Source organism: Sceloporus undulatus, chromosome 2 (genome assembly GCF_019175285.1).
Source record: "Sceloporus undulatus isolate JIND9_A2432 ecotype Alabama chromosome 2, SceUnd_v1.1, whole genome shotgun sequence".
Classification (NCBI taxonomy): Eukaryota; Metazoa; Chordata; class Lepidosauria; order Squamata; family Phrynosomatidae; genus Sceloporus; species Sceloporus undulatus.
Window position 1 is genome coordinate 157042605 of NC_056523.1, and position 15509 is coordinate 157058113.

The window sequence follows — 15509 nt, forward strand, 5'->3', positions numbered from 1 at the left end:
ATCGCACCGCTTTTTACTTTCAGGAGATTCTTAAAAGTAAAAAGCGGCACGATTTTGCCCATTTTCTATACAGGTTACAGAGAGAGCCCCCGCGCTGCGTCAGGAGGACTCTTGGCCGCCCGCAGCGCTGAAGGGAGGGAGGAGTTGAGTCGGTGGGAGCGGCTCTCTCTTAAAAGCCGGCCCGCCGGCCCCTTACCTGAGGACGCCGCCACAGACCAGCTGGGCGCGCCCCCGCGCCGCGTCAGGAGGACTCTTGGCCGCCCGCAGCGCTGAAGGGAGGGAGGAGTTGAGTCGGTGGGAGCGGCTCTCTCTTAAAAGCCGGCCCACCGGCCCCTTACCTGAGGACGCCGCCACAGACCAGCTGGGCGCGCCCCCGCACCGCGTCAGGAGGACTCTTGGCCGCCCGCAGCGCTGAAGGGAGGGAGGAGTTGAGGGTTTTTTGTTTTGTTTTGTTTTGTTTTCCTCCTCTTTCCTGGCGCAATATCGGCGTTCCTTCTTCAGGAGGAACAGGATTCTATCTGCTCACCATATTGCTTATGGTTTGAGCTGGGTCTTTTCTAATTTGGGGTACTTTTTTGGATAAGTTTGTGTTTTTAGGAATGACACCTTCTGTTGTCTTCCTTTGTTTTTGCGGGGTTTTTTTGTTGTTACTGGATTTGGGGGTGGGAATGGGATGTGGGAGGCCAGCTGTGGTGGCGGATGCATTTGTAATGGGAGCCCCGATTGAGGTTGTGCGAGGCAAGGGGAGGTATGGCGGTAGGACTGTGGATAGGTGTTTAAATGGAAGGGGAGATCGATGTGTGATACCTATTTCTCCTTCCTTCCACTTTCCTAACCAAAAAGGCCTGTGGGTCAGCCCAGTCGTACCACAAACCCTGTTACTGCTCCTATGCAACGCCAGGTCTATAAAAAATAAGACCCACATCGTGTATGATCTTTTGCAGGATAAAAACTGTGACCTGGCGTGCATTACTGAGACCTGGCTGGGGCCTGAGAGTGAGGCAGTGTGGGCCCAGGCCCTTCCAGCCGGGTTCTCAGTTAAAGACCAGATCAGGTTAGGTGGGCGGGGGGGCGGTGTTGCCTTGGTCCATAAAAACACTCTTTCTTTAACCAGGATCCCAGTCCGGAAAACAGATCACATCGAATGTATTTACCTGTCCCTGAAGGCCAGAGACAGTCTAGGGATTCTGTTGGTCTACCGGCCACCCCGTGCGCTAACAGATTCCCTGGCCGAGCTGACACAGTTGGTCTCGGAACTGGTGCTGGAGTCCCCTAGGCTTCTTGTCCTGGGGGACCTCAACATCCCTTTCGAGGCCAATGGTATTCTAACTGGTGCAGCTCGGGAGTTCATGACTACCATGACAGCCATGGGCCTGTCCCAATTAGTCTCAGGGCCAACACATTGTGCTGGTAATACTCTTGATGTGATCTTCAGTACGGACATGGAGGCTCCGTGGGTAGAGATCTCTAATGTCTCTCCCTTGTCATGGACGGATCATTTCCTGGTTGAGGCTAGAATCAAGGCTCCTACCATTAACCCTCCCGGGGGTGGCAGACCTATTAGGATGGTCAACCCTCGAAGGCTGATGGAACCCATAAGGTTCCAAGAAGCCCTAGAGGGGTATACGACTGGCTCTGACGGCGATTCTGTTGATGCCCTTACCGACATCTGGGATACTAATCTCTCTAGGGCTATACACAGTATCGCTCCCAAGCGTCCTTTCCGGCCTGCTTCCAACAAACATCCCTGGTATACAGAAGATCTCAGGGCAAGGAAGCGGGTCGTGCAACGACTAGAGCACAAATGGCGAAGACATCAGCACTTGTCCGACAGGACACTCCTTCGCTCTCATTTGAAAGCTTACGGAGTGGCAATACGTGCAGCAAAGAATTCCTTCTATGCTGCACGTATTGCGTCCGCAGAGTCGCGTCCGGCAGAGCTGTTCAGGGTGGTGAGGGAGCTAACTCGGCTCCCTCCCACCCTAAGCCCTATTTTGGAGCCATCTAAAGCCTGCTGCGACGATTTTAATAACTTCTTTGCGGATAAAATCTCTCGGGTAAGGGCTGATCTTGACGCCAGTTTTTGTGCAGATCCTATAGTAGAGATGTCCGAAGCGTCCGTGGTCCCTGTTATACTGGATCACTTTGAGTTTGTTAGTACCGATGAAGTGGACAAGATCCTCCGAAGTGTTAGGAGGACGACTTGCTCTCTTGATCCCTGTCCCTCATGGTTGACAGCTCAGGGGGGTGATGTGGTGCGACTAATGTTGCATCACATAATCAATACATCTCTAAGTGAGGGTCAGTTTCCATCCAAATTAAAACTAGCAGTGGTTAAACCCCTGCTAAAGAAGCCCTCCTTAGACCCCCTGCTTCATAATAATTATAGACCCATCTCGCTGCTACCTTTTTTGGGGAAGGTGATCGAGAGAGCTGTCGCCTTCCAGCTTCAGTCGATCTTGGACGACACCGATTTTCTGGACCCATTTCAAACCGGCTTCCGGGCGGGCTATGGAGTTGAGACTGCCATGGTCGCCTTAGTTGATGATCTCCGTCTGGGCATGGACAGGGGGAGCGTGTCTCTGTTAGTGCTTTTGGACATCTCAGCGGCCTTCGATACCATTGACCACGGTATCCTTCTGGGACGCCTGAGGGAGTTGGGAATTGGGGGCACTGCCTTGCAGTGGTTCCGTTCCTACCTCTCGGGCAGGTCCCAGATGGTGGAGCTGGGGGACTGTCGCTCCGATAGGAGGGCCCTGACATCTGGTGTTCCTCAGGGAGCGATCTTGTCCCCTATGCTATTCAACATTTACATGAAGCCGCTGGGAGAGATCATCCGGAGACATGGGGCGCGGTGTTATCAGTACGCTGATGACACCCAGATAATTTTCTCTATGTCTCCGACTGATGCAGTAACTAAGGATGGCATCTCTCCTCTAGATGCCTGCTTGGCGTCGGTAATGGGCTGGATGAGGGAGAACAAACTCAGTGTGAATCCAGGGAAAACGGAAGTACTGGTGATAGGCTCCCTGGTTTCTGGTGGTGAGATCTGTCGCCCGGTCCTGAACGGGGTCACGCTCCCCCTGAAGGACTCGGTGCGCAGCTTGGGAGTGCTCCTTGACTTGTCGCTCCAGTTGACTTCTCAGGTGGATGCGACGGTCAGGAGTGCTTGTTATCAGCTTCGGCTGATACGCCAGCTGCGTCCCTACCTGGACCGAAAGGACCTAGAAACTGTTGTACATGCTTTGGTAACCTCTCGACTGGATTTCTGCAACGCGCTCTACATGGGGCAACCCTTGTACCAAACCCGGAAGCTGCAATTGGTGCAGAATATGGCAGCCAGATTGGTCGCTGGTAGTTCCAGGTCAGACCATGTAACACCTATTCTAAAAGATCTTCACTGGCTGCCTATTTGCTTCCGAGCTCAATACAAGGTGTTGGTTTTGACCTATAAAGCCCTAAATGGCTTGGGCCCAGGGTACTTGGAGGACCGCCTCTCCCCATATAATCCGCCTCGCACACTCAGAACTTCCGGGACTAAACTGTTGGAGATCCCTAGGTCCAATCATGTGCGGACCTCACAGAGGGCTTTTACTACTGCTGCCCCTCCCCTCTGGAATAAGCTCCCTGCAGAGCTTCGCTCCGCCGCCTCATTAGCTGTTTTTAAAAAACAGCTAAAAACATACCTATTCCGTCTGGCCTTCCCACCTTAATTTGTTCATTTATTTTCCTGCCCCTTTTCCCCTCCTTCCTCTTTTGACCCTGGATTGATGTTTAATTCTTATTTTCTTCTGCCCCTGCCATGTGATTTTTCTATTTTATTGTTTTCCTGTTCCTGTTTTGTAGTAATGTTTTTAACTGATTATTGGATTTTAACTTGTATTGTAATGTCTTTTATATTTTGTACGCCGCCCTGATCATACCCATGGAAGGGCGGGATATAAATAAAATTTATTATTATTATTATTATATTATATGCACATAGGGACATGCCATTCAACAGCAGACCAACACACAGGTTGGCATGTAAATCATTTCCTTCCAACCAAGGGTCACACAGTATATATATCCCACTCACTTCCATGGCACTAACCTCTGAAGATGCCAAGTACATTCTTCCAGAACATGGCCACATAGACTGAAAAACCCACAAAAAACACCCTACATTTCTTCATCAAATATATTTTTGGAGCATACTTTTTAAGTCAGTTTAATTTTAATTAATAAATAAATTATAGTTCTCCCCCTAATTCACAGTGAAGGAACTGTGTAGGCCCAGAAAAAAGTGAACAAAATTCTTCTAGTCACAAGAACAGCCAATACAAACTTCAGTGTTTACTTGTCTTCCTCCTGCTAGCCCAGGCTGTGGGGCTCCAGATGGACTTGGTTGGAAACTACTCCCATAGAAGACTAGCAAAGATACACTACTGTGCAGCTCTGGGAACATTTAATCAGAATTGCAAATATAAAGAGAGTCTTTAGAGAAGCTATCTCAAATCGTTTATTAGTCCAGCAAAAAGAGTAATTATTAGATTGAATAATTCAATCTCATTTGCAGTTTGCTGATGAGAACATTCATGTCTTGACTAGATTCTAAATGTTTTCCCCATTAGCACAGATAAGCTATTTTTCTCCTCTGTCATTCCATTATATTTTAACATATATTAAAAGCTTGATTCTGGTGACACTGGCCCTTCTTAAGAACATGGTGATGCTAATTGTTATTGAGTTTCAAGCTTTTCTGTGTATAATGTGAATAAAAATAACCAAAAAATAAAAGTTTGGGTCCCCCTTTCATGCTTTGCTGCTGTTTTTGGTGGCAGAAGTACATCTTACATTCTCTTGGTGTAATGGAGTTTATGCTGAATGCTCTGATGAAAGATTGTAGGCTGCAACTCTAAAAAGACCGAAATTGGGCTGTAACTCTAAAAACATTTAGTTAAGAATTAGCCCTGCTGAACATGGTGAGACTTACTTTCATGTAAACATCCAGGAGAACCCACTGGATGACGAGTCTGGAGATCAGGTTTACATCCCCACTCAGCCATTCTCAGCCCCAGAAAACCCTATGATAGATTTGCCTTAGGATCACCATAAGTCAGAAATTACTTGAAGGCACACACCAGCAACAAACATCCATAGAACTATATGCTGTCTTGAGAACTAGGCATACTCAAGATAAATATTGCAAGCCTGTAAGAAAATGCTTAGTTTGTCATCTTATGCAGCGCTGCAGCAACTGTTTGAAAGAAAGCAACAAAGCAGACACCACTGATGCAGAGAGGAATATAACGTACGGATGAATGATCACGCCTCCTTAAAGCACACATCTCTAACTTTAGCTGATGTTTCTTCACCTGGATCTGACGATAATTCAAAGATCTAGGCTCCTTGCCCAGCTTGTTCTATTCCATAAGAAATTGCACTTTTCTAAATGATAACGTAGAATCTACAGAAGCTCTCAAGTACCATCATACATACTTGATTTCAGAGAAACTGAAGGAAATGAGAAGCATAAACTGTTGCACATCACATAAGTAGTTAGAGCTATGATGGTAGCATTTGTTTCTTTTTTATCTGTCCTTGTACAATCATGAATCACTTGAACTTGCTTCACTGAAATACTCAAATAGATGAAGTGGGAAGGCCTGTGTTGCCAGAGGCCATCTGCAGCCCATTTTGCCTCTCAAGAAAAGCTGCTCTGTATTAGAGGATCCTCCAGAACAGTGTGGGAAATGGTGCTGGGACTGGGAAATGATGTAATCTGCAAAAATTAGCATTTCCCTTGTTTTCTGTGTGGAGACTATGCAAGACTTCTGAAGCATTCATTGAAGGGCAAGTTTGGATCTAGCCCGTCATATTTATTTGTGTACCAGCTGTTTTTTTATTAATGTTAGGCAAATATATTGAACTTTGTAAATATCATAAGTAAGTAAGTACATTTTAACAAAGGATTAAAATGTATGCTTTCCATTCTTAGTTGCTTGCAGAAGAAGCCCTTACTCTTTCTTGAAAATCCTTGGTTTCGTCATATACATTTTACATTCCTTGAAGAAAAAAACACCACCTCAAAGTCTCCCTAATTTCTCTTTGGTATCATAATATTTATTAGCCCTTTTTACAATTCCAGCATTGTTAAGAACACAAAATGTTCTTGCCATTTGCTTCTTGTTCTTTGCCAATGGAGAGCCACAGATTGGGAACCTTATGGCTTTTTTTTTCTCCCATGGGCTTTAATCTTCTTTTAAAAAACAAACAAACCCTTTTTAAAATATCCTCAGCGTGATTGCAAAACCAATCAAATTATCTCCCCTGCAGACTCTAAGAGCATTTCAGGGTATTTGGCTAGAAGAAGCATAGGAAAATTAGTTCTGAAAAGAAATCAATCTTGTAATGTTAATGGCTCCTTATTTTCCACTTGCAATAAATCTGTCTCATTTATTTTGTATCTTATTTATGTCTATCTCAGGGACTACCCTTTCATAAAAGAGATGGGTAGTCCAGAAAGAAGACCAAAATGGTCATACATCATAACTCCCTTACTCTCCCCACCCCAAAAAGTACAGTCAGAAAACAATTTGAAAGGTAGTAAAATACGGCACAGATTAATCAAACTAAAAATGTCCTGTCACAGCAGGCCTCCAAGGCTGATTAAACCTAAAGGGATTCAACCTCCATCTGTGATATGGTACAAGAATGAAACACACATAAATTAAAGTTAAGAGTGTTTATTATTAGATTTACACAGCGCTGTACATACAAACAATAAAATTAATAAAAATGAAACCTGCCAATGGCGTACATTCTACAAAATACATATAAAACAATAGATAATACAAGATAGAATTAGATAAAATATTTAAAATAAATTAAAATCAAATATCAAATCAAATATCAGATAACAATCGGATAAACAATCACACAATGCCAGGGAGATCCATTTGTTTGTCTTTTTGGCTGTCCACGGTATCCTCATCACTCTTCTCCATAACCACTTCTCAAATGAGTTGATTTTCCTTTTATAGACCTTCTTCACTGTCAAGCTCTCACATGGTGATGGAGAATACTTTGGTTTGAACAATTCTAACGTTATTGTTCAGTTGTGTATCTTTACACTTTAGAATCTTTTCTAGTTCTTTCATAGCTGCCCTTCCCTTTACTAGCCTTCTTTTTATTTCTTGGCTGTAGGCACCTTTCTGATCAATGTTTGATCCAAGATAAGGGAAATCTTTAACTAATTCAATTTCCTCATTATCTAGGTTGAATTTATGTAGATTCTCCATGGTCATTATTTTTGTTTTCTTTATGTTCAGCAGAAAGCCTGCCTTTGCACTTTCTTCCTTGACCTTCCTTAGTAGTTGTTTCAAGTCTCAGGAGATTAGCGCACAGCTAAAAAAAGCAATTTACCGCTATCAAATTCAATTCTAATTCGGGATGTAACCTGATATCATTGCATGCATTTTGCTGCTGCCAACACTGGCCAGATGCAGCCCAGGTAACTTCCGGCTAGAATCTGGGCTCAGACAACCAATTTGCAAAGCCGGGAGCTTCCCGGTTTTGAAAAGAGGCCAGCTGAGCTCGGATTTTAGTTGGAAGTCACCTGGGCTGCACCCGGCCAGCTGTGCACTAATCTCCTTAGATTATAATATTTGCAGCCAAATGCTTTGCTATAGTCTGTAAAGCACATGCACCTGGTGGTTGTTTTTTTCTGGAATTCCATACACAAAGAAAAATGCTACAGATAGCAAAGGGTTAACTCCTTCCTTCCAGCGGAAGACAAGGACAAATTGGTGGGGGGGGGAGACACCTCTAATGGAGCTCCCCTTCACCTCCTGCCATGGCAGTGGCTTTTGGAGGAGAGAGAAGCTGCTTGGGTGCTTTCAAAATCCCTTTGGACTAATAATTATTCTCCCACCACCACTGTTTCACCCAAAAAACAACCATTATGTGCTTAGCTTGATGAAGATAATCTGCCTTCATGCAATGAACATAACATCTAATGCCTGTTAATTAATAATCCATAATGGTTAATTGATGGAGGCTAATGGGTTAGAGATAGTTGGGAATTTGTCCCTTGTGGATAAATGAGAGCTTGGGGAAGGTAATACCATGTACCTGAGTGAAAGGTAGGAAGCTACAGATTTGTGGGCAGGTGGGAGAAAAGTAGAAAGTTGTTCAGAAAAGGAAGGGAAAGAAGAGATGACTGAAGGCAACTTTGACTGCATCTGCACAGCAGATATAATGCAGTTTGTCACTGGTTTAACTGCCAGGGCTCAATGCTGTGGAATCCTGGGATTTGTAGTTTGTTGTGGCACCAGAGCTGTCTGACAGAGAAGACTAAATATTTTGCAAAGCTACAAATCCCAGGATTCCATAGCATTGAGCCATGACAGTTAAAGCAGTGCCAAACTGCATTATTTCTGCAGTGAAGATGCAGATGCAGTCTATGTGGTACAGGGCCTTTCTGGGTATCTGATGTGAGGTAGATGTGGCTCGGCCCAAGATATTTGATAATGAAGTTAAAGATCTTGACAGAGAAGTCTGCTTTACTGATATTGCCTGTGATGAAATTCCTGTTCTTTGGAGGAGCACCTTTTTGCTTCTATTTAGTCTCTGCTTTTTTCTTTTCTTATACACACACATAAATGCTGCAAGGACATCTTAAGTATCCAGTGTCCTGTCTTCCAAAGGAACCCTATCCTGAGAAGTGCTACTCTGGGAACCTCTAATGACTCAGGGAAGTGTGCTATGTGCCAACTATTGAAAAACACAGATTTCTGTTTATGCAATGATGGTATGTAGCACAAGGGTAACCAGAAAAAGAGCTATGGTGGGAAGAAATGGCTATTTCCCTTCTGAGATTTTTAGGCTTCACTGCTTACACCACTTTTTTATTTTTTGGCTGAGCCATGCAAGAACAAATACTGGAAAACTTGCCAAGGACACAAAATAAAATGTTTCCATAATTTTGCTCCACATTCTGAAGTTATTGTTTGCATCTGCACAATGTGCATCCAGCCAGCCTACAACTTGGAGATACTGCCAAGAACATACTCTGCTGCTTTTGGAAGCAGTATTTTGATCCTTAAAAGTTGTTGCCTTTCATAACAATTCACAGAATTTCTGTTTTTCCTGCCCATCAGAACATTAAAGCATTTGTTTCTAATCTTGCAGATATTTGATAATGAAGCCAAAGATCTTGACAGAGAAGTCTGCTTTATTGATATTGCCTGTGATGAAATTCCTGAGCGTTATTACAAAGAATCAGAGGTAAGTAAAAAAACTTTTGGATGCTGTAAATTGGCATCATGCCCCATCATTCAAATTCATGAATTTACTTAATAGCCAAGCCTAGGCTTTAGTATTGTGACTCAGAGAGAAAAATGGTCATCTGTCTACTTTCTCTATACCAAACATAATTTGATAAACCTCAACCATGCATCCCTTTTTTCCTAACCTAAAAAAACCTTAGAAGTTGTTAACTTTTCTTCACTTGTTCCAGCTCTTTTCTTAGTTGTTTATCTTGATGTCTGTTGATCAAAACATTATGCCGTTTACTGAGTGTAGCTGCAATACATTTGTATAAAGGCATTTTTAATACCAATGGCATTTTTAAATTATTCTATTCTATTATCACTACACTCCCATGTGGTTAGTTGCTGTGGAAGATAGAAATTCCATCCCAAACATATCCAGAAGGTGCCAGGTCAGGAAATGTTGCTGTGGTATAATTGCCAATAATCCCCCAGTACCAATAATGACAATCTGAGAGGGAGCAGAACCAACGCCATGCAACATCTCTAACATCCATTTAAGATAAGCAGTCCAATGGATAACATGGTTGGTGGTACTGAAAGCTGCTGAGATATTTAATAACGCTATCTTACAATTTACCTAGAACAATCAAGTGACTAGGCTTATTATTTCCTGGGCCTCCTGTATCCTTTTAGAGCTCCAGTTTCATTTCTGAATCTTCTTTTCAAAGGACTCTCATATAGGTAGCATCTAGATTCAGTGATTTCCATTAGTCAATAAGGTCTAGAACATAAACACTCATCACTACTATTTGCCTCTGTTTCCCAAGCTCTTTCCTGAAAAGGTATTTTCAGGCCCAGGTGTCTGTTTTACATCTTCTGCAGTGAAAGCAGGCAAACCATTTAACTTTTCTGTAATCTCTTTATCTTCCTTTGGTATGTTTCCAACTCTCTTGTCAAGAGATATATTGTCTATATGTGTGCGTGTCAAAATCCAGAATGGTAACTTGTCTTACAAACTCACAAGGTCTTTGGCTAAGAAAATTCAAAACAGTAGTGCTCTTAGTATTTTACATGCAGCAGTCTTTGTGTTTGCTGAACAAAACATAACAACCAAATTGTCATCAATATTCATTTTTTAAAATCATTGCTAATATGAATCTTTTTATGACCAACTCTATAGCTACTAAAATATCATTCACGTGGGATTTTTGAAATTCTGAAATGGGTTCTGAAAGCCATGGAAGAAACCATTCCATTGACTCTGTGACAGGATGCAATGTGACATGTTGTTGAGAGGCATACAGGGTGCTAAAGCAAGGCTAAGAACGAAAGGAAAACAGTCTAAGGATCCTGACACTACCCACCCCTGCAGCTGTGGTCTGCAGGCTTAGGAAGTATAGCCACACGCAGCATAACTAAACCTCAGCAATGGGAAGGGCAACAGCTTTTCAGCAGAACTGGCCCAAGACATAACAGTGCCTCCTCCTTAGTCCCATACTCCTCTGCTGTCCCAGTTAGTCAAGGGCAGTCCCAATATTATTCTTCTACCAACCCAATTTTTCAGCTACTTTTAAAATGTTCCAGTTTTTCTCCTCTTCTACCACTTCCTCCCTTTCTATTCAGCTTACTCCAGGTGCTGCAAACTGAGTTTAAAGTGCAAAAGTAGTTTGCACTCAGTTAATTCAGCAGGGGAAGAGGAGAAAAGGGGGCAGAATCTCCTCCTTCCCAGCATAGTCAGGCAAAAGCAAACTGCTGCAACCCCCCTAGCTTGTGTGTTCTTCCTAATTAATAACTCTTGTCACACTCTGATGTTGCTCAGCCACATGTGTTCCCGTTTTCAACTGTGAAAAGAGGATATGCAGTTTGCCTGAATAGTAACTAAATCATACTTTTAACAGCAACAAAGGGCTAATATCCTGCACTACACCTGATGCTGCAGGCCAGTCAGGGAGACATGAAACTACATGTCTGTCCACTTGGAAATCTTAGGCAACCATCTCTTTGGTATGCACGGCTTTATCTGCTGTTGCCCAAACAGTTTCAGGCCTGTCTCTGAAAACAAGGATGTGTAGAAACTTGCTGTTGAAAGGATACAGGCAGAGATTTTGGAGAAAGCTGCTTTCTGCCCCCAGTATCACATTCTACATTTATTTTCCACTTGCACAGATTCACATAGTGTACACCATCTTGCCTAAGAACAAATAGCAGCCACATTTACGTGAGCAACAAGAACATAGACACAGGAAAGGGAAAACATCCTCTGCTTATTGCAGTACTGAAACTAACACAATATTGCATCAGATTCAGAGTCAACCAATCCTTGTCTGAAAACATAACACCAGAGACTATATGATTCAGTCAAGTTCAGAAATGGAAGCTAAACATACTAATAATAACCAAGCTGGTTATATAGGAGCAGTTAACTGCCAGTCCGGGGATATGTTTGCATAGGTAATAAATGGAAACATTTGAAGTGTGCAGGAAATTATTATTCCAGGGACGAAAACCATTACAACAGTTATGTAGCATACAACAGTTCTTTGCAACTCAGTGGCAGTGACAGGCTGTTCGTTACGTTCTGTGGAGGAACACACTTGTTATGCACTTGAGCCAATGTTATACATCACCTGGGGAAATGACTCAGCAGCTTATTATCTCAACTTCACCCAGTACTTCTCTTTTTCCATAAGAATGGTAGCTACAGGGAATGTACATTTAATTAAGCTTGCCAAGCTTTGGGTGTGTTTTTATATCAGATTAAGTTGCATATTTTCTTTTAATGTCCAAAGCAATATGTTAGCAATATAAGGGTGATATTTTAACACATTTCTTTTCTAATTATAACCTCTAATTACGTATTTCTAATTATATACAATTAAATTTCATGTTGACAAGATTAATTTTGTAGCCAAAAAAAAACAACAACAAATATATTTGAGATGAAGTCAATCAAGGTTTATTTGTTCTACATCATGAGCAAAGTTGCTAGATATATCATATACTATTAGACAGCAGAAGAATTATGCCATTGTTAATATTTATTTGAGTACAGAAGCACAATTTCTGCCTAACAGCTGCCATTCTTCTAGAACTGACAAAATGGTAGTTTAACCATTTTATGCAGTGGTCCTTAGCAAATATCTTTTATTGCTGTGGACCACTCAAGATTTAAAACTGTAAAGTGGATCAAATATTTATTTAAAATAATAATAATAAAATTGCCCAAGGGGCTTCAAATTTGGAAAGAAGGGAGAAATAAGTAAATGCAGATACTTTTATAATACTTTTATTGGAATCAACCCATGCAAAATAATAATAACAACAACAACGCATCAACATCGAACCATAGTCTAATATTACTTGTTGATAGTAATTAATTGTATGTGAGTTTTGATTCTACATTTTTTCAAATGGTCTCTATACTTACTTTTAAGATAAACAAGAGCAGAGAATAATATTTTCCTCAAGTATACCATTTCAAAAGGCATCAGTACTTTCATAGTTGATAGTTCTGGAAAATCTGTTTATAAGTTAACGTAGAAATTTGGAAGGGACTGTTTCTTAAACTGCAGTTTCAGAGAACCATTCCCAGAGAGTTCTGGAAAGCAATAGTTGTTTCGAGAATGTGGTGGCACAACATGGAAACTCTACAGTTTGGTGTAGCTACAAAGGCAGCTTCTGGCTAATATGTGTAGTAGCAAGAAATGCCACATGCTTTCTCTCAGCCACTCAGCATCAGACTTGTTTTGGTTTTCCTTGTTTTTAAACTCCTCTGTCTCCTTGGCCCAAACAGGCCTCAAAGAAGATTTTTTTTTTAACTCTAATATTATTATATATGAAATAAGCCGGTTATACTATACAGTAGTGGTACTAATAATAATAATAATAAGTTTTATTTATAAACCGCTTTTCCACAGTGATCAAAGCGGTGTACAGATAGAAATTGCAATAACAAAATACAAAATACAGACTAAAAACTGCAATACATAAATAAAACTTCAATAAAAACATTAAAATTATACAAATTAAAACCATTACATCAAATCCAAGCTAGCTGAGTGCAGTCGATAATACAGTACATATAGGGGGGAGTCACATGATATCAAAGAGCATCTAGGAAGGCTTGCTGAAACAAGAAGGTCTTAAGTCTCTTTTTAAAGAGATCCAGGGAGGTGGTGGAGCGGAGCTCATTGGGAAGGGTGTTCCAGATCCCAGGGGCCGAGATGGAAAAGGCCCCTAGGTACTGTACTCTAATTTCATTAAGAGCATTCCATAGCTTCCATAGCTTTCCGTGATCGATGCAGTCAAAGTTATCTAGCTGTAACATTTGGCCTAAAGAACCTAAAGGAACCAGATCCCATCTGAACTTGAAAGCTAAGCATGGTAAGCCCTGGTTAGTACTTGGATTAGAAACTGGCAATGAATATCCAGTACTGTAGGCTATATTTCAGAGGAAGGAGTTGGCAGAACCGCCTCAGAATATTCCTTGCCTAAGAAACCCTTATAAAATGAATGTGGTCACCATAAGTTGGCATGCAACTTGAAGATACATACATTCACACCTCTGATAATTAACTTGGCCCCATATCCAAAACCAATAATGCTAGTATAAAAATGTATTGCCTAAATCTAATGGCTATTCCCAATTAGAGTAGTCCCATGGAATCAGTAGCATTTACATAAATATTGACCTTTCATTCAGCAATTGACTCATTGATTTTAATAAAATTGGGATGAGCTATTGGATTCAGACCTTAAAAAACATTAGAAATACAATCCTCCCGATTAATAGATGTTTTGTTTGGAACCTTCAAGGTTTTATTTCTCGCTTTTCTTTCTTTCTCAATAAGGTTTTAAATTATAAAGTTAAACTTGTTACTGCTTGTTTAAACCCTTGTCCCAAGTACATTTTGCAATAATAGTTTTCATCATCCAGCTTCACTGTTTATTAAGTGGGGTGGGGGGAATGTATCATTTTATTAAGTCTCACTTTCACAGATATTGAGTTCAACCCCTTTATTCTTGTGTCATGTGCAAAAAAAAAATTCTTGATCTCTTCTATATTTAGTTAAAATAAAGAGGAAAATTGGGGGGTTTAACAGTGATTATCCTGTGAAAATCGCACAATTGTGATTAAGATTTTCACACACATTGCAATTAAAAAGCTATCCTGGGAAAAACCAAGCAATAAACACCAACAAATCACGATCCCCCCATGAATGATTTGTTTCTGTTTATTGCCTGGTTATTCCCAGGATAATGGCTGTTTAATCGCGACATCCTGTGAAAATCTTAATTGCAATCGTGCAATTTTCATGGGATAATCACTGTTTAAACCCCCAATGTTCACCATGTGATAAAGTCCATATGTGTAGATTGTGGTTGTTGCTTAAATGCAGATTGTGGGTTCAAATGCCTGTGTAGTGATCTTGTGCAAGCTAAGGACACACATTTTTCTCTTTCTTTTGCCACATAATCAGAATGTCTACTCAAGAATACAAAAAGGAGATTGCTCAAGGATAACAGAGAGACAGGCAGGGTTCATAAGGATTTCCTATTTCTGCAGATTCCTACAGATCCTGCCTTCCTGGTTCTAGACAATATCAGAATTGAGAATTCCCATTCCCAAATTTAATTCCCATCCAAAGGAAACACAGAAGGATTATCTTTTCCTTGTTATCTGGGCCCCAACTGCTTTCTGTCATCTGTCACTTCTATTTTTTAGTATAGCAATTCTCTATCCGATATCATAATCCCAGTTTCAACTCAGTGACCAGGGATACGAATGTGAGCGATGGAACACTTACAGAATGGAGAGAGGCCAGGATCAGCAAAACAACTCATGAAATTTCATTTACTTTTTTCCCTTTCTCTTTTATATGTGAAATATAGCTGTGTTATAATAGATTCCAACTGCTGCTGTTCCGATGCTTTCTGCATAAGAAAGTGCCTGTTTTTTCTCAGGCTCAAACAAGACTGGCTAGAAGTTTCAGGAAAGTGTAAGCTATTGGCAAAGTGTGTTAATCGACATGGGTGGGCCCAGCAGACTTACCTGGCAGTGTGGGCAGTAGCTGCAATGTGATTAGTCTAGCTATGGGTTGGAGGTGTTATTATAACCTCCCATAATTCTCTTCCCATCCTGTTGTTCCCAGACAGTAATGGGGAAACTTTTTCAGCTGAGCTCAGGACACTGGAGATTCTTTAGGTTTGCATAATAGTTTGTAAATTAAGCATATGAATTTATAAGTTAAA

At 41.3% G+C, this 15509-nt stretch overlaps 1 protein-coding gene across 3 annotated transcripts in view; it reads left to right on the forward strand.

Moving 5' to 3' along the window:
• The window catches only part of PITPNC1 (phosphatidylinositol transfer protein cytoplasmic 1), a 177431-nt gene that overhangs the window by 130864 nt on the left and 31058 nt on the right, over positions 1–15509 (forward strand). For all 3 annotated transcript variants that reach the window (XM_042454823.1, XM_042454825.1, XM_042454826.1), the window contains exon 6: positions 9175–9270. In XM_042454823.1, the coding sequence (XP_042310757.1) occupies positions 9175–9270 (96 nt within the window). The remainder of the gene's footprint in view (positions 1–9174; positions 9271–15509) is intronic.